This window comes from Condylura cristata, unplaced genomic scaffold (assembly GCF_000260355.1).
Source record: "Condylura cristata isolate star-nosed mole 26May11 unplaced genomic scaffold, ConCri1.0 scaffold00003, whole genome shotgun sequence".
NCBI classification, from domain to species: Eukaryota; Metazoa; Chordata; class Mammalia; order Eulipotyphla; family Talpidae; genus Condylura; species Condylura cristata.
This window is the reverse complement of record NW_004567104.1, coordinates 72,411,154-72,430,717: the sequence shown is the minus strand read 5'-3', so window position 1 is coordinate 72,430,717 and position 19,564 is coordinate 72,411,154. Positions and strand designations below refer to the sequence as shown.

Sequence of the window (19,564 nt, the reverse complement as noted above, 5' to 3'; positions counted from 1 at the left end):
AGGAGAGTTCCTTTTTCTCCACCTCCTTGCCAACATTTGTTGTTGCTGGTTGTTTTAAGATGTGCCATTCTCACTGGGGTGTGGTGGTATCTCATTGTGGGTTTTTTTTTCAAATATTTATTTATTTGTGCATACAGAACTGGAGTACAGGCCAGAGGCTCAGGGGCAGTGAGAGGCTTCACCAGAGACAGAGACGGGAACAAAACAGGCAGATCAACAAAGTACAATGCTGAGGGGAGCAGCGGGCGGGTCAGGAGAGGTCTGCCGCGCCATGTGGTCACCTCCGGGGCAGGCGGGAATCGAACTCATGTGGAAGTGGCTTTAGATTCTCAGTGCTGTGCTTTAACCCCCTGTGCCACCAGGGAGGGCCTCATTGTGGTTTTAATTTGCATCTCCCTTATTACAAGTGATGCTGAACATTTTTTCATATGCTTGTTGGCCATCTGAATTTCCTCTTTGGAGAAGTGTCTTTTTAGCTCTTCTGCCCATTTTTTGATAGAGTTGTTTACAAGTAAGTTTATTTTGTTTGAATTTATTTTTTAAATGTGCCTTCTAGAAAATGTTTAATCATAACCTGTGGCCCATGTCATATTCTTTCAATGGCCTTGATCTAGAGCCTCTGGAATAGCTAGAAACTGGAAAGAAAAATAGACTTATAATGAGAGTCAGTTTTTCTTAAGGCTAGAGCCCTGAAGGTCACCCTAAACCTCACAGTTTGCCTGACATGTGAGGTGCTGCCACGCTGCGCCTTTGCCCTAGCTGCTCCCCCACCCCCACCGCCTGCTGCCTGCCGATCGGTTTGTGCTCTGTGCCTGTCTAACACCAGCCGAGAAGAGTGGGAGAGAGCCTGACTCTGACCGCTCTGGCATAGGTGGGAGTCTCAGCACTGATGAGTCAGAGAGGAAATTGCATGAGCTGAGTTTTCATAAATTCAGAGTTTCAAAATCATGTGGACTCGGTTTATATCCAGCTTTGTTAATCTATGAATTTAAATTACTACCACTGTTTGTTAATGGATTCCTCTTATTGAAAAACATTTTTGGCTTATCATTTGACATTTGCTTATATTCTTTAACAGGCATTTTAGAACTCTTAAGAATTTGTATGGCAAACAAATTGTAGTAAATTTGCTTGGATCCAAGGAAGGTGAACATATGCTAAGCAAAGCTTTCCAGGTAAGAATAATCTTCTGTTCTGGCCCCGTGGACATTCAGAATAGTATTAATACTTGAAAAATAATACATTACAGCAATCAAGTTCTCTCAGAAAGTAAACTTCTCCTTGGAAAAGGATTGGATACTTACTGGTATCTTTTAATCTCAAGACTGTTAAGAAATAGTTTAGGATTATGTTGCTGAACCTGGGATTATGGAAAGCATTTAAGGCATTGACACTGTTTTCTACTTGCCTTATTTATGTTGTAGAGGAGCAGAATACTCTTATCCCCCCAAAATGTTCATCTGTCACTAGTTGAAAAATACCAGGCAGTTTCCTCTTTCATCTGTTCACTGACTTGCCTAGTTCCTGGAAACCATGGTGATTGCATTGAAGCTATGAAATGGTGCCTGATGCAAATAGAAGACCAAGCCTTCTTATAGTGATGAGAGAAAATGAGAATTTCACATAACAAAGAACTGCTGAAAATAACATCTAAAGCAGTCAATAAATGCTTATTGAATTAATAAATTATGCTGTTGCATAGGAATATAAACAAACAAAATGATTAGAAAACATTTTCTAAACTTCAGCATAATGAAGGTTAGAGTTACTTGGAGATTTTGTTTTAACCTTGTGAAATAAAATTGTTTCTAAGCAGATCATACTTTACAATGACTTTATATATTGAGTGAAGGTATCAAAATGAAAATTCTAATCTTTTGTGGGCTCTATCTTAAAAAATAAGTTACTTTGAGATTCTGTAATCAATATTAACAGTTAAATTTAGTAAATTCAAATTTACAGTACATTTAGTAAACTATTTACTAAATACAGTAAAAATTGAAACATAATTTTGCCATTTATAAACCAGGTGAGAATATTATTTAAGTCCTGTGACATGAATCATGTCACCTAACCTCACAGGGTAGCATGTAGGGTTTTAGTGAAAAAATATCATTAGACATCAGGAGGTAACTGTCCATTTTACTGCCAGTGTGGATGAGAACTTTGTGAGGTTAGTAAGATCCCAGTGGACCATGCTGATAAGATCGTATTTTAACGTCTAACGTGACATTAGATGAATATTTGCCTTCTTACTTACAGAGCCATTTGAAAGCGTCTGAACATGCCACCGACATCCACATGGTGAATTTTGACTATCATCAAATGGTTAAAGGAGGGAAGGCAGAAAAATTACATAGCATTCTTAAACCACAGGTCCAGAAGTTTCTAGATTATGGATTTTTTTATTTCAATGGAAGTGAAGTTCAAAGGTTTGATGCTGTTTTTCTTTTAATAAACTAGAACTTTTCTATAATTTAAAGATTGTTCTTAACATTGAATCGTTAAATTTCTTCAATTTGATGTTTATTGCTAAATGAAATAACTTTTTTAGAATTCAGCAAAAATAATATATTATTGAGCATATAATATAGGCCAGGCAGCACAACTGTAAATATATCAAAAACAATCATAATTATTGATTCTGTTATTGTCTCTACTCATATTTGAGGGCACTGAGGCATAGTCCTTAATTACTCGGGCCACATAACTATTGAGCTAGGATTCATCTGACTTCAGATCTCTTGCTGTTTGATATCTATGGGACCATTTCACATCTCTCATAATACGAAGTATGTTACTATGTCTTGACCTCAGTAAGGACTATTAAGTGCAGATAAACAAAAATGTGTTGGTTATCTGCTTTAAAAATAATTTAAATCTTCAGATTTTGGGCCTCCCTGGTGGCGCAGCGGGTTAAAGCACAGCACTGAGAATCTAAAAGCCGCCTCCGCATGAGTTCGATTCCCGCCTGCCCCAGAGGTGGCCACATGGCGTGGCGGACCTCTCCTGGCCCGCCCGCTGCTCCCCTCAGCAGTGTGCTTCGTTGATCTGCCTGTTCTGTTCCCCGCTCTGTCTCTGGTGAAGCCTCTCGCCGCCCCTGAGCCTCTGGCCTGTACCCCAGTTCTGTACGCACAAATAATTAAATCTTTAAAAAAAAAAAAAATAATAATTTAAATCTTCAGATTTTGCTTAGGAAATATAGAAGAAAAGTACTGAAATTTTTAAGTTCAGAATATGAGTTGAGGTAAACTAACAGATGAAGGTCAAATTTTTAGTTTTTTAGTTTGTAGAGTATTTAGAGATAACAGATCTCTGGAATTCTTTCCATAACTATTTGATTACATTATATATGTAGAGAACTATGAGGTAACAAACCTAACTAAAAATAAATATGAATGAGTGAATAGAGATATGCTGAAGAATATATGGAAGCAAATAGTAACAGTTGTAGAGCCTACATGGTGGGTATTTGGCTGTTCACTGCAAAATGTTTTCATCTTTTTTTGTGGGCTTGCTAACTGCACTAGTTTTTCTCACTTAGTTTACCTCAGTGTCATTTCTGTTTGACTTTACTGAATTTGTTACAGATGCCAGAGTGGTACAGTTCGAACAAACTGCTTGGATTGTCTTGACAGAACAAATAGCGTGCAAGCTTTCTTTGGCTTAGAGGTAAAACAGAAATCAAAATTTATGTGTAGGACACTTATATCAAATGATGCTTCCTTTAGAGTTTTTGTAATATTTTGTTTCTCACTAGTTTTCACAAAATGAAGTTCTGTTTCATTAAAGATGTTCTCTGCTTCTCTTCTAGTCTTTTTTGGGGAAGGAAGGGAAAATTCCTTTTCATTTAAATGTTTCCTTTACCTGCTCAAAGTTTCTCTCTTTAGGTAGCAGGGAATACTGCTATTGTTCCTTAATTTTCCCTTTAAAAAAAACCTCTTTATGCTATTCCAATAATTGCATCTTTTGGTTACATTTTAGAAGAAAAATTGTACATATCTCTGTATGTGTATGTACGTGACCTTCATTCTCTGCATTGTGTTTTGAGAATCTCTTAGGAGTTGGGAAGGATCTGTTGTCGCATGTATAATATTACAAGGTTATATTTTCTACAGTCTGTAACCCAGTGCAGTTTATAAGGCATATCAAGTCAGTAACTACAGAAACCCTGAGAAGAGAATGCCATTGTTAGTGAGAGTGAAAGATAATGAGATTGAACTTCTCTGAAAGGTTTTTTTCTTTACCACTTATCCACCAAATTCAGTCTAATGGATACATAGTCTCAACTATTTGGCAAATTGTAGCAGTGCTGAGCTTTCTAAATCTGTCTTATGCAACAGTTAGCTTCATAAGACTATGGTGTGTCTTTACTTAACACCATAGATAGTCAGCATTATTCTAAGCACTATTTAAAAATAGGAATGGGAAGGAATATTTTCCTGTTTCCTCCAGTTAGTGATCTTCAGTTTGGCCAGAACATTGGTTAATTACTCTGCAGCTGAGGCTCTTTTTAGCTCAAAAATGAAAGTATGGTGTGTAGAATACTGGAGAAATATAATTTCCATGTAACTAAATAAATTTTGCTGCTTTGCCTGTCTTGAAATCTGTCGCTAAGGTTTATTATAATTTATTTAGAAAATACGACAGACAACAGAAGTGAAAGCAGGCATTTGGTCATTTGGATGAATTTTATCACATGACTTGGACTTATTCCAAGATATGTTTTCAAGTGGTCTTTTAAATTTGCATAGATTCTGAAAGGAAGTCTATCGAAATACTTGACAGTCTTCATTAAATGAATGACGTGTCAGTTTTCAGAAGTTGATTAAGCTGATTGTACAGTCTTGGTAGTCAGTATGAAACAACTACCTATTAGTTGGTTGACAGGGTTCACAATTTACTGCTGACCTAGGTAAAACCAAATTAGGACAAAGACCAGCTGTGCCAAACTCCTTAAAGAGAGGAAGATATAAATGACAAAGGAAATCATGTTTTGATTTATTCTCTATGATAGCAAAGAACAGCTCTGGAGTAAGTACCAGATAATCTCACAAACCCAATTTAGTGTTTTTTTATATTATTTTAGTTCTTGATCCAGCTATAGATATGGGTAATTGCCACACACAGAAAAAGATAAACAAGATAAACAATAAACTGAACACAAGTGGGATGGAATTAAGTAAAACTAAGACAGACTATGACTATGACTATGACTGGATTCCAAGTAAGAGAAATAGACTGATAAAAATTATACATTGCTTTGACACAAAGACCAAAAATTTTTCTAAGCACTTTTTATCTGAAATGAAGGAATTTTGGTGGCCTAAAGACTCCTATATTCCTTGCATTCTGTTTCTTCTCATTTTCCCTGTACAACTCACCAATATAGATTTTATGCATAAAAGCTGTATATTTAGAGATAGGGCTTTTATGTGTGTGATAATTCAAGAGCAACTCTACTTTTCTCATAATTGCTTGACCATGAATATTCAAATATATAAAACCAAATTAGGAATAGTATTTCTCTCTGTTTAGATAAACTAGGTAATTTTTATTATTTTGTACTACTTAGAGCATGTTGCTGAATAATTCATTCTTTTAGTTAAATAAGATAATCTGATTTTGGGGATATTTAATAAAATTAATTTTATTGTTTAACCAGAAAAGAAGTTCTTATTCCTGCAAGAGATTATTAAGTTATTTGTAAGATTCATTAACTGATACTACTTTCAAAATTGAAATGATGGGAAATAACACCATTAACCTAGTAAATTTATTTTGTCAGAATGTTGCTCCTTATAGTACACACTAAATGTAAATTGTTGGTTTGGTTCTTGCAGTTCTTAAAAAGTAAACTCATAAAAAAAAAGCAAAATCATAACAGACGTATTAATGTAGTGAAGGCAATTTCTGTTTTGCTGTTGTAGATGCTAGCTAAACAGTTGGAAGCTCTGGGCTTAGCTGAAAAGCCTCAGCTGGTTACCCGTTTTCAAGAAGTGTTTCGGTCCATGTGGTCTGTGAATGGCGACTCAATCAGTAAAATATATGCAGGCACTGGCGCTCTGGAGGGTAAAGCAAAGGTGGGTGCCCAGCTACATAATCGCAGAAGAATCTCTTTCTTCTTTTAAGGAAGATTTTAAGTGGTCTTTTTGAAAATTTATTTTTAAGTAGCTGTTTTAGAATTCTGTTTCATTGTGCTTTCATGTCCACTTGAACATAGTAGATGCTGACAATTGACAGGAAGATAGTTTTACTTCCCAGGTGTAGGATGTGTGTATATATGACGTAAGCGGTCATTTAGTAGTAGCCTACTAAGTATATATATGTATGTGTACATACATACGTATAGCTTACATTTTTTATAATTTTCCCTTGTAGATGTTTTATATTGTTTATGAAATTGTGTTTTTTAAATTTACAAGCCTCCTAAAAGATCCTATATCATTTGATTCTTCCCAGGATTGACACAGTATTTAATAGATACGTGACATATAGAAATAAATCAGTGGACAATGTATTCCATACCAACTATGAACACTACATTATTGGGGATAGAATGCTGAGTTTTTATTCTTCTCCTTATCTTGCTCTGAGAAGGAGGCTATCAAAATATGCAAAGAAATGTGAGATATGGACTTACAATTTTGTACTTCAAACGTAACTTTTTAATTGTTGTTATTCTCTATCGATAACTTTCTGATCTAGTTTTGGCTCTTATTTGGAAGCATGAATGATGTCTTTTCATTATTTTATACATTTAAATATTGACTCTTTAAGGCTTCTGACTTTAGTTGGATTTATTATATTTTAATTCTCTGCAGTTCTTCAAATCCATCATAAGAACAGAAAGAACAATATATTCACAGTTCCTATTCAGCCTCTTTAGTAGAGTGACTCATTTATCTTGGTCTTCTTTTAATTTCCAAATCTCCCTCCTCTTTCGTGTCTCATACTCTGCCATGCATCCTTCCAGAAGTATTGACCTTACCTGCAGAATTTTTTTTTGTCGTTCATCTCATTGAAATGACTTGTATTGACATATAGAAATATTTACTTCCAAAATGGTCCTATTCTTTTTATTTTTCCTATTTTTTATTACAAAAGTTTATTTTTACATCATTTTGTACATTTTTTTCCCATCTCAATTGTAATCCTCGCGGGTTTCCCATCACCAAGTCACCCGTGTGCCATCACCATAATCCCGTGCATTTCCCTCCCCCCACCCCGTAAATGGTCCCTATTCTTGAAAGCCTGAAATTATTAAGCTTTGACTTAATTCCTTTTATTAGCAACATAATTCTATCTAGTAAAACATGATTTTCTAGAACCATTGCTTAAAATATTTTTATGTTCTTTTACCTTCTTGTTTTAGTAGTGATTAAGCCAATAATGTCAGAAGTTATATATCTTTTCAGTGGTCTTCAGTCTCTCTAACATAGTACATAGTGAAATTTTGTATTATTACATCTACTAATTTGAATTGAACTAAAATCTAACTTCTGAACTGCTCTTTCTTTTCCTTTCTCTGGGTTCCTTTTGATTAATTGCCCGGTAATGTGAATGGTGAGTGCCTTTTCAAATGTCATTTGTCTGTGTTATTATAAGGAAGGAAATAACATTTAAGCCTTAGGTTAAAGGAATAAGACATACATATTGCAAATTGATGTTTTTCCTAAGAGTGGTTTTTTTTTAAACAATCATCCAAATCTGTGAAATCAAAATAAGTCTTTATAGTAACTAATATCCCTACGGAAAATAAATGTTCATTAAAAGTTACAGTTAGGCCCTTCCTGGTGGCGCAGCGGGTTAAAGCACAGCACTGAGAAGCTAGAGCCGCTTCCGCATGAGTTCCATCCCCGCCTGCCCCGGAGGTGACCACATGGCACAGCGGACCTCTCCTGGCCCGCCCGCTGCTCCCCTCAGCAGTGTGCTTTGTCGATCTGCCTGTTCTGTTCCCCGCTCTGTCTCTGGTGAACCCTCTCGCCGCCCCTGAGCCTCTGGCCTGTACCCCAGTTCTGTATGTATGGATAAATAAATCTTTAAAAAAAAAAAAAAGTTAGTTAATTCTCTCACTGTTGGAATTGGCATATTTGCTATTTTTATTATAGTTATATAACCAGTAAAATGGCTTAAAATAAATAAACTGTAGTTTACATGTACTATTTATTTATGAACTGGAATTTGAAATTTTTTTAGACTAGCCCTTCATTCCTACATTAAATTTTAGTTTTGACTAATATAATTTATTGGGAAGCATTTTCCTGCTATATACTTTGAAGTTTTTCTAAAGCATGTAAGTATAACATACCCTTCTTTGTCCCCCTTGCTTCTCCCTATCTTATCCCAGTCTGTAAGTAGGGATGTAAAAAGTAATTTACTTGTTTTGAAAAAGTTTCCTTCCATTTAGTTCCTTTGTTGTAAACAGTTTCCCACATTTACTGTTCTGGATGTCATTACTGGGCGCAGCTGTGGGCTGTGAGCTGTGCACAGCTGTTATCTAAAAAGATGAAACAGTGGTTTCTCGAGCCATTTTAATGAGATGGTTAAATATTCAAAATGGAAGTATTAGGTTCTTTATATTCTAGTGAAATCATATAAAACTAATTTCAAGTTTCAGAATGCCTACTGGATAAAATCAACAATATTTAGAATGAAAATCCTTGTCCCTTCCTTCTTCAACAGGCTGGAAAGTTAAAAGATGGTGCACGTTCTGTTACTAGAACAATTCAGAATAACTTCTTCGACAGCTCCAAGCAAGAGGCCATTGATGTTCTGCTCCTGGGGAACACTCTAAACAGTGACTTGGCTGACAAAGCTCGAGCACTTTTAACTACTGGAAGCTTGCGTGGTAGGTGTGCTTACTTTGTGTTTTACTTTCTTTGTGCTATTTGTATTTTTTCTAAATGTCTTAAGAGATAAATGAAAGCTTTTTGCATAAAGTGTAGATTGAGTAGATTAATATAATTTGGAAGGAATTTCATATGAGTGTAATTTTTAAAAATTGCATATTTGAAATGTTTATACCATCAGTGGTGTTGAGTCATAAAAAGAGGCCTATGCATGCGTTCTCTTTTTAGTTTAATAGCGAGGAGGTAAATGGTTTAAGTATTGCTAACTGTGGAAGACACGGTTTCATAAAATATTCAGCTAGTACCTTTAATAGAACATTCAACAACCAAATTATGTAGTAAACAAGTGCTTTGTTAAAAAGCAATATCTATATTGGTTATTTTGCTAATTGCTACCCTAAAAGCTATTATAATGTAATCTTTTTAGTTGCTGTTTGAATAAACACTAAATCATATTAATTAATTTAAAATATTGCTTATTACTAGACACTCACTATTCCAAGTTTTAATATTTGACATAAATATGTGCTTTCAGGGCAACATTTTGTCTTAACTGTATCTGTTATTAAAATCAAAGCAATTTGAGCTCCTATTGGTTAAGTATATATAAGTAGTATTATGCATGATGGAAAAACTTAAGTCATTACAAAATAATAAATAAGATTTCCTTAAACCTATTATTTTTCTATTTTGATTTTTCACTGCCCTGAATATTTTAATTTCTTGTTATCCCCAAACCAGACCCATTCAGTTTTCCCATTCAGGTAGAAGAAATTGTTCCTCATCAAGGACTATACTCTTGGACAATTACTTGGCCAATTAGGTCATCATGGAATCTTTCTGAATTCCACAAGGCTGTGGAGGTAGTCAGTGGCTCTGGGATCTGTAAGTCAGTTGGAGGGCTGAACCTTATTGAAGCTCTAAAAATCAAGATTTGATCAGAGCTACTGCTTGTCACTTCAGGCTTTTTTCTGGCTTCCAGCAGTAGTGATTTGAGAGTTTGCATCCTCTCACCTCTTTCCACCTGTGCCTACTTTGACATGGAGGTATTCTTAAGCAATAATTGAAAGTAAGCAACTGAAGAAGAAAGAAACTTAAGGAACTCCCAAGCTTGAGCACCAGTTTTATAGTTCTCACATTTTAAATGTTTGTGAAGTATGCTAAATAAAACAGTAGTATCATGCTATAACTTGTCCTTAGAATGGGAATTTATTCTGAAATGAATGCTACCTTAGGGAACATTGAGCATAATACCAGTTCTAGTTTAGTTTATACATGACTCTGCCAGCAATGACACTGCACCCCACAGACCAGGGGTGGGGACACACACCACACGTACACAGATATGCACATAGGTGTGTGGTGTGGTAACCACTGAGCCATCTCTCCACCTCAGTCACCAGCTGTGCTGTGAGCCACACCCACCCACACCTTCTGTTAAAACATTTCCTCCCATTTCAGAGAATCTTTCATTTCGTCATTTCCAAACCCCTGTCACTCACAAGCTGCAGCAATCCTGATAGCCATTGCTACAAGCTAACTTAGATCTTTGGAAGGTGAAGTGCTGTATTAGGAGCATTCATGCACTTCTTAACCATTTAATGTATTTTAAATTGTGCTGCTTGGTGAGTCACCGCAGAAATTTTTGAGTGTTTGTGCCCTATATTCCCCCATCTGCCCCAGGATTAGGGGAATTTGCAGTTTCATATAGCATGGTGATTTTATATCTATTGTATGTTTTGTCATGACTGAACTGATCGTACTCACCAGATGGTAAGTCCCACAGAGATTACTAGAAGGTGCATGACCAGACAGTATCTTTTATATGTTCAGTAGCCTCCAGTCTCTTGAATTTTCATGTTTATATTCTCTCTTCAATATAAGTGTATGCACACACATTCAACACCCAGTCAGTCATGGGAGTAGCCTGAAAAGCCAGCCTGGGCCCTTGGGGTCTGGAAATCATTGAGTCACTGTAGGGTTTTCCTTGGCTGCAGAGGTTTTGCATCCATGCTTTCATTATTTTTCCCCTATGGGGCCCCCTAGTAATCAGTAAAAGTTAAATTCATCATATTGACTTTTGAAAGAACAAAGAGAGACCATCTTAGAATGTTTTGTGGTAACACTATAGGTTTTAACTGTAACTTGATGTTTTACTAATGATTCTTTGTTTCCTTCTTGATGCATCCATAGTATCTGAACAGACATTACAGTCAGGTACAGTATAGAAAATCAACCTATAAATGAAAAAACCTTTTATTATTTTTTAAAGTTGATATGGTAAATAAATCAAGTCACATAAAAATTTTGGAAATTTTCTTATTTTGCCCTCAGATTCTAACAGGATAATTGATTTCTTGTTTTAATTTGAGGAAAAAATGTGAAGTTTAAGAAAACAGACAACTTCATTTAGAAGAAAATATGTAGTGCTCTTTGTCTTCCTGTAGTAAATGCCTAATTCCAATTAAATATGGTTTATCTAGTTTTAATTTTACTTTTATATTTTATTAAACAAATGTTATTAGTGATATACTTTAAGCAGGCTAATGTAAAGAAACTGATTTATTTTGGGTTAGTTGCAGAGTATTCTGTGATATATATAAGTACTCAAGAATACTTAAAGGCATTTTCATTTTCTCAGTGTGGATGAAATATTTTCTGTAATTATAAGATGTGATCTAAAATGCAATCTGGAATCTTCTTAAAAGCATTAAGATGCTAATAAAGTTAGAGTTGTTAAGCGGGTAAGATCTTAAAGGTCACTGCTTGTCTTTCCCTTCCTGTATACAGTACCTCATGGCTTCACTCCCAGGAAAAGGTCTAAATCTTGACTATAAATATGAAGTTGTGGCAAAGATGCATAAGCTATGCTATTGCCAGAAGTTTAGCTGAAAAAGACTTATTTACTTCCCTTCACTAAGACTGGATATCACTCAACATTTGTTCTCCTTAGTTATGTTGTGGATAACTGTTGGTTGTTGTTTTGAGAAGAATGGAGGAAGTGGGCATTGGGTATATTTTGATGAAGTCAGTTTTCTAAAATAAGCTATTTAGGATTGACATCTGTTGGAACATAGGCTTATTTTTTTTTCTGCTTATTAAGGTGCCTATTGTAATAATAAGGGAAATTTTTGTAACTTTTTATCCATTTAAGTAGACTTTCCTATTTCATACAATGTGGCAACCTGTTATTCTCACACAGTTCATTATTTTCTTGTTGAATATTTTAAACTACTTAACCTCAGAGCATGGCTTTTTGATATAGAAGGGACTGCAGACGCTGCTATCATAATTATAGCAATGGCAGTGACTTAAGCTATGAAGGCCAGTGACAAACCATAATGATAGAGAGTAATTTTTCATGTGGGGACAACCAACTTTAAACTAGCCACACCTGTAGCCAGAACAAATAATCTGCTCTTGTCATCACCTGACTCCTCTGTGCAAGAAACTTAATAATGGAGGAGAGGATTAGAACGTGGTATGTCTGCCTCTGGGAACACAGCTTCTCATCTAGATCACACTTCTTTCAGGGGAGTCATTTTCATAATACTACTGAACTATTTTTGCCCGTTTTACTCTCATTCTTTCATAACTGTCATTTTATTATCATAAAATAATAACGGTAATAAACCAAGATCATGTAGTAAGAGGTGAGGGTGTCATTTCAACTTCCTTTTTCCCTTACCAGTTAACTGACAACTAAGTACATAGTCTCTGTTTTAAGGTTGAGGTCTTGGTAAGCTTCTATCTACTTTAAGTGCCAAAAATTTAATTCAAGCAAAATGAAGTGTAGTTTAGAAGGAGGAAAGGTAGGTGTTTGTCAACAGTTATGCAGTAAGGAGATTTAGGATTCAGATTATTGAGCATTCATTCATTATTTAATGAGCATATACTTGACCCAGGTTCTCTTCTAGTCACTAGAGAGAGTGCAGTAAACAAAATTCTGCTCTCATAAAGCTCTAGCCATGTGAGGAGAGATAGTTACAGAATGAATAAATAAGATACATAGTTTGGAAAGGGCAATAAATTCTATAGAAAGGAATGAGGGAAAATGGAAGGTTTGGGACAGAATGAACTTTTAAGTAAGATGGTCTGGGAAAGCAGAGATCTGAAAGAGGTAAGGAAGAAGTGTTGCAACAAGTGGAACAGCTGGTGCAAAGGCCCTGTGCTGGGAACAGCACTGGCATCTTTTTGAAACAGCAGGGAAGCCAATGAGTAGGATTGAACAGGGAAGGGGTAGGTAGCAGACGAGGGCAGAAAGGCAAGGGCAGATTGTTCAGGGCCTTGTAAACCATTGTTAAGGACTTTGGCTTCTATCTGAGCAAGATGGCAAGCATTTAGTAATGATTTCAGTCTCTGACATCTCATTATTGCCCATAATTTACATTTGTCAAGGAGCCATTATTTGTCAAACCACCTGTCAGTAGCTAGAATCTTAAATGTGATGTTCTTAAAAGTTTTTGGGAAAAATAAAATTTATATTTTTATCAGCCTCCAAATGAAAGTCACATGAAAGACAATTGCTGTAGTCCTGAGATCAGTTTCTAATGTATATTATAAAGTACCACTATTCCGTTGAAACAGAACTGTTTGTTCTGCATGGGTTACATTGCTGTATTAGTTTGTAATGGCTCTTTTTACGTTGACTATTGCACTTACTGCGATCACTTTTTAAGAAACTGCCCTGGGTCCATTGCATTGTGCGGGGCTTGCGAGGCTGACCTATGTGCCTGTGCATGCACGTCACGCTCATTTCGTTTTCTGGTGGTAACTGCACTTCTAACATTTTTCTCAGTTACAAAAATTATGTGGTTTAATGCTAAAATTCTTTTGTGTCTTGATTTTGATTAGCATCTTCTAAAGTTCTAAAGAACATGTGTGAGAATTTCTACAAGTATTCGAAGCCCAAGAAAATCCGAGTGTGTGTCGGAACGTGGAACGTGAACGGCGGGAAGCAGTTCCGCAGCATAGCCTTTAGGAACCAGACTCTCACCGACTGGCTTCTCGATGCGCCCAAGTTAGCTGGCATCCAGGAGTTCCAAGGTTGGCTCTGTGTAGTGTGGGTTGAGTTACTGTGACCTGACTGTGATTCATGGATCCAGAAAACAACTGAGCACTTTACAGTCTGCATTATTGTACAGAAAAATTGCATTTATGAAAACGACGGCCAACATTTTTATAGATCATCGCTATTAATGTCTTATCTCTTTTTCATTCATAGAGTTTTATTTTCCTTTATTAAGAAAAGTTTTAAAATTTTAACTTTAAAAATTTTTTAAATGTTTTTCTTTGGTATTTGACTATTGATAATTTGAGTTTCCTTTTCAAACCTAAATGTTTCATTTTCCAAATCTAGTCACTTAGGTAGGAACACTCAGAGAGGCTCCTGAGTAGTCTCACAAACCCTTCTGCTTTTGTTGGTCTGTGACTTAATCCGTCTGGCTCATCACTGGAACTCAGTTGTCACTCAGTTTGGGTCCTCTGCCATCGTGCTGTTTCTAATCAGAACATGTTAAGCTGAGGATGCTTTCTTTCATTAAGATTTTGACTAGAACCATGAATTTGAGACTGCCACCTTTTTAAAAAATCTACTTTAATTCCTTCTCAAAAGGAGTAGTATAAGTGCAGGTGACATACATCGAAAATAGTGTGAGATACCAATTTTACTTCTTATTTTGGGGTTTTTCTCAAAGTTTCATTAAAATACCCCTTTTCATTCACAACTGATACTGGTTTGGATTTGTGGCTGTAATTACTACTATCATTAATAGCTAGCACAATTCTAAGTACTTTATATTTATTTACATTCATTTAATCCTCATAGCAGAGCGACTGCACAGCTGCTGCTATTCCAGACTGACAGATGAAAAAGCCTACGGGAAGTAACCTGCCCACGGCTGTGCAGCCTGTAGCGACAGAACCAGGATTTGGGCGCAGGAGTCTGCTCTTGAGTGTCTGTCTAGTGCATTTTATGTGTGAATTTGGGCACGTGGCTTGAGCCCTGCAAAGTGGCAATTCCCTGTCTGTAAATAAAAGGCAGAAACACTTTGTTTGATGATGTGTGTAGTAATTAAACGAAATGATGCACATTTGAGCCCTGAGTAATAGCAGTAAGTAAATATTCTTCCTTTTCCATTTTTCAGTATTAGTTCATAGTAGTCATACACTCTTGCTAGCCATTTGTCCTCATTTCTGAATACTTGCGCTCTCCAAATTACCTCTGGGTAGTTTATCTCAAACAGCTTGGTTTTTTTTTCAGTCCTTGTCAGCTATGAGTGAGCAGAAGGCTAGAACAACAGTCTGTCTTCCCGCCCCCCCAAACCTCTTTTAATTTTCCTGAATTTCTTCCACCTAGGAAACAGCAAATAGATCAAGCGTGGAAGGTGCAGAGTCCCTCCCAGCTGTTAGCTCTAACTTGAGATGGTTTCTCAGCTACTTAGTGCCTGTTCTCAGGATTTCTTTGACCTTCCCAATGTGCCTTTGAGGAAGGTATTCTGTCTGTCTTTTGTAGTGATTTCTGAAAGGACTTAAGGAACTTCAAGAATAACATTTTAAAGAAGCTAACTTGGGACATTTGAATTTGAATAGAAAGCAAATTTGGACCCCACTGATGGGTCTTTGCCTTTAACTTGAATTTGGTTAAATTTAAAACATAAAAATGGATCTCTTTGGGATCTGGTCGTGAGCTTTTTTGGGTTGTCATTTGACTGAAGTTGTTATTTAAAAGTCTTTCTTGGATGCTTAATTGTAGATAAAAGAAGTAAACCAACTGACATATTTGCAATTGGTTTTGAAGAAATGGTGGAGTTAAATGCCGGAAATATTGTGAATGCCAGGTAAGTCAGGGAGATGACTTGGGCACACCTTCCAACTGAGAGGACATGTAGGGGCTTCTTGGACTGCACAGCACTCTAAACTTTGTAGTTTGGGGTCTTTCTATACTCTGAAAAATGTAATCTTAAATAACTTTTGTTAATGTGAGTTATATTTTGATATTTATCAACTAGAAATTAAAAATAAAAATTTTAAAACAATCATTTGAAAAATACCAGTAATAAACCCACTACATGTTAACATAAAACAAAAATGATAACAGCAATAACATATTCCTCCTTCCTCCACCCTCCTTAGCCCACTCCCCAACCTGTAGCTATTTCCTTTAACTTTTCTGAAGGAAAAATTTACCAAGAAAGATAGCATTATTATGTATTTTCACAAATCTCTTGTTAATATCTGGCTTAAGGCAATTTGTGTACTAGCCTATTGTTAATATGTTGTTTTGGTTGAAGTATATAAAGAAAATTTTGTCAGTATATAGTTGCCAATAAGTAATTTTTTTTTTTAATTTTAAAATTTATTTATTTGTGTATACAGAACTGGGGTACAGGCCAGAGGCTCAGGGGCTGTGAGAGGCTTCACCAGAGACAGAGTGGGGAGCAGAACAGGCAGATCAACGAAGTACACTGCTGAGGGGAGCAGCGGGCGGGTCAGGAAGGTCTGCCGCGCCATGTGGTCACCTCCGGGGCAGGCGGGAATCAAACTCATGCGGAAGCTGCTTTAGATTCTCAGTGCTGTGCTTTAACCCGCTGCGCCACCAGGGAGGGCCGCCAATAAATAATTTTTAATAGTCTTTCAGATTGTTTCTTTTCTGATACTTTGCCAAAACTGAACAAATAGTAGCTTATTAAAGCTTAGTTACAGTGTGGAATCTGAAATCATGGCAGTGAACCTTTCGTGCGCTCTTACACTGAAATTCATTTACCCTTTCGTGAATTTGAGACGTCTCATACTGTTCATTTGGAAAATGTTAATTAACAGAGTACGTCGATAGTCTGAAGTTTTGACACATTTCATTATTTAATATCAAGACATATTAGTTATGTCATCACTGATCTCATCATAAAATTATTCAAGTATGTTTTCCTCCCTGGAATAAAGTACTACTGTCTCTTTTCCGAACCGTTGTTCTGAAGCATTATTGTAAATACAAGTAATTTGAGTAAAACTTAAGTGTTTATTTATGAAAGTATGCATTCTTTTAAGGTTGAGTAGTTGCTCATCTTTTGTATCATTTTCTTCAAGATTTTCAGAACTGTAAAATTATGGGTAGAAATATTTTGGTATAGTCATTAATCTTACAAGTAATGACTTTACAAAAGTGGATAGCAGTTCATATGGGGAAGTAGTCAAGACTCCAACTTCCTTCATTTTGCTGTTTGAAGGTCTTTCCTGAAAATATAAATTCAGGCCCTAAAATAGAACATACTTACAGGGTTCCTTGTACCAGATGTTTTGATTGTTTGCCTAAATAGAACTTAATCAAATCTTTAATATACCGGTGATTAGTCATTTATTTGATTAACCATGTCTATTGAGCACCTTCTCTGTTGATGAAGATGCATCAGTGAATAAAACAAACAAAAGCCCCTTATATTCTAACGGGAAGAGACAATCAATAGGAACTGTAATAAGTAGATGATAAAGCTTTTGAAGTTGGTGAGTGCAGTGGAGGAACATGAGGAAAAGAGAGCACGGCATATGGAAGTGGGAGGCGTCTGCATTCTTAGTTGGGCTGGTCAGAGAGGGTTTACTGAGAGGATTGAGGGGTGAATTGAAGAAAGGATAGAAGTTGTGATTCTCACTTCAGAATCCAAGTCATAGAGTTAGGGGACAGGCTAGCGATCCCAGTTCTGAATCTGTATTTTGGACACAGTGTGGCATAGCGCCAGGTGGGAGTGGGTGGAGGGCATGTTCTGGCACACCTCTCGTCACTTGTCTTGCACTCCTGTGGAGGTTCTTAACTACTTGTTATTCCAAAAATTTGCAAACATTGAAGCATTTATCCTTCCTTCTTTATGTGAACTGTGTTTCAGAGTAATTGAATATTTGGTAAAAGTTCTTTATAGGGGCCCTCCCTGATGGCGCAGCGGGTTAAAGCACAGCACTGAGAATCTAAAGCCGCTTCCGCATGAGTTCAATTCCCGCCTGCCCCGGAGGTGACCACATGGCGTGGCAGACCTCTCCTGATCCGCCCGCTGCTCCCCTCAGCAGTGTACTTCGTCGATCTGCCTGTTCTGCTCCCCACTCTGTCTCTGGTGAATCCTCTCACCCTCCGCATCTCTGGCCTGTACCCCAGTTCTGTATGAATAAATAAATAAATCTTTAAAAAAAAAAAGTTCTTTATAGAAGAATTCCAGCTTACTACAAAATCCTGTGGAATGCTGAAATAATAAAGTCAATATTTTGTAATGCTGAGTGAAGTCATAGGTCTAGTCAGTGATTAAATATATGTGAAAGCCCTAGACGATGGATTAATAGGGGAACGTTTTATAATTAAGAGTTGATTAGATTGTCACAATCTCAAGAGCTGACCAAGTGTAAACTCACCGAAAGTGAACTTCCTATTGTGATGTAAGGGTGATTGCACTGCCCAATACATAAATTGAAAGTCTTTCTTTTTTTTTTATATATATTTATTTTTTTATTTTATAATGAAAGTCTTTCTTAATCAGGCTTTTGTGTTAGCTTGTTTAAAGCAAATGGGAGAGGTAGAGGGGCCAGGTAAGACAGCATGAAGACATGCCAGCCAAATAATCCAGACTTACAAATGACACAGCTTCATAACAAATAAATGACATTAATAGAGAGTAGCGTGGGAAGACTTGAGAACAATGAGATTAGGAGAGACACAAGAGGCATGTGCAGTGTCGGGGCCTTGTTTGGCCCTGTTTCAAGAAAGCAGCTGCAAGAAGATACTGTTTAGGTAATCAGAAAAATTTAAATATGGACGAAGATGAGGTGGTGTTAAGGAATTTTAATACTCAAGTGTGACAACAGCATCACTTATTTTTAACGTAAAAATAAAAATTGCTCTGTGGCAGTAAGTATGTATACAAAAGTATTTACAGGTGAACTGGCATGGATCTTCGACTTGGTTTAAAAATATTCCACACTTAACCAAAAAAAGGAAGAGATGAGAAGAAAAAGATGAACAAAATATTCATAACCACTTAATCTGGCTGATAGGTATATAGTGGTTTATTTTATGATTATCTTTTTCATATGTACATTTAAATTTTTCCAAATGTTTAAAAATATATGCTAATCATACACCAGAAAAATAAGGGAAATTGATCTGGAAGCATACACATCTCTGTCATCCATACGAGCACATAAGGAAAAGCATACATACTTGTGACTGCTCATGTGCTGGCTTCTCATTCAATGAGAAAGCTCAGGTTTGCTTGTAAAGGAGTAATAGATTTTGAAGAATGAAGTTCTCCTGGTTAAACTTTGAGTTTTTCTTTTAAAGGAAGTAACAGCTTACAGAGAGTTCCAGTCACTGGATTTCATGACAGCAGGTTACAATTTTAATAAGTAAGGCTTAATTGACCATTATCAATATCTTTTGAAAGATTCTCTTTGTCATGTTTTCTGGTAGCACCACAAATCAGAAGCTCTGGGCTGTGGAACTTCAGAAAACCATCTCCAGAGACAACAAGTACGTGCTGCTGGCCTCTGAGCAACTGGTGGGCGTCTGTCTGTTTGTCTTTATCAGACCACAGCACGCTCCTTTTATCAGGTCAGTGAACAGAGCACTCTCCTCTCTTCAGGTTACTTCCTACAACCAGATGACAAGGAAAAGGGCTCAAAATGTTTGCTCAGAGAAACATTTATCTGTGGTCCTTGTATAAATGTTTTTTTTTTTT

The 19,564-nt window shown here is 36.4% G+C and overlaps 1 protein-coding gene across 3 annotated transcripts in view; it reads left to right on the top strand.

The window, feature by feature from the left end:
- SYNJ1 (synaptojanin 1) overlaps nt 1-19,564 on the top strand; it is a 71,375-nt gene that overhangs the window by 24,799 nt on the left and 27,012 nt on the right. For all 3 annotated transcript variants that reach the window (XM_012732560.1, XM_012732573.1, XM_004675352.2), the window contains exons 7-15: nt 1,079-1,175; nt 2,263-2,432; nt 3,591-3,672; nt 5,931-6,083; nt 8,695-8,851; nt 11,046-11,069; nt 13,707-13,898; nt 15,607-15,691; nt 19,297-19,437. In XM_012732560.1, coding sequence (XP_012588014.1) covers nt 1,079-1,175; nt 2,263-2,432; nt 3,591-3,672; nt 5,931-6,083; nt 8,695-8,851; nt 11,046-11,069; nt 13,707-13,898; nt 15,607-15,691; nt 19,297-19,437 — 1,101 coding nt within the window. The remainder of the gene's footprint in view (nt 1-1,078; nt 1,176-2,262; nt 2,433-3,590; nt 3,673-5,930; nt 6,084-8,694; nt 8,852-11,045; nt 11,070-13,706; nt 13,899-15,606; nt 15,692-19,296; nt 19,438-19,564) is intronic.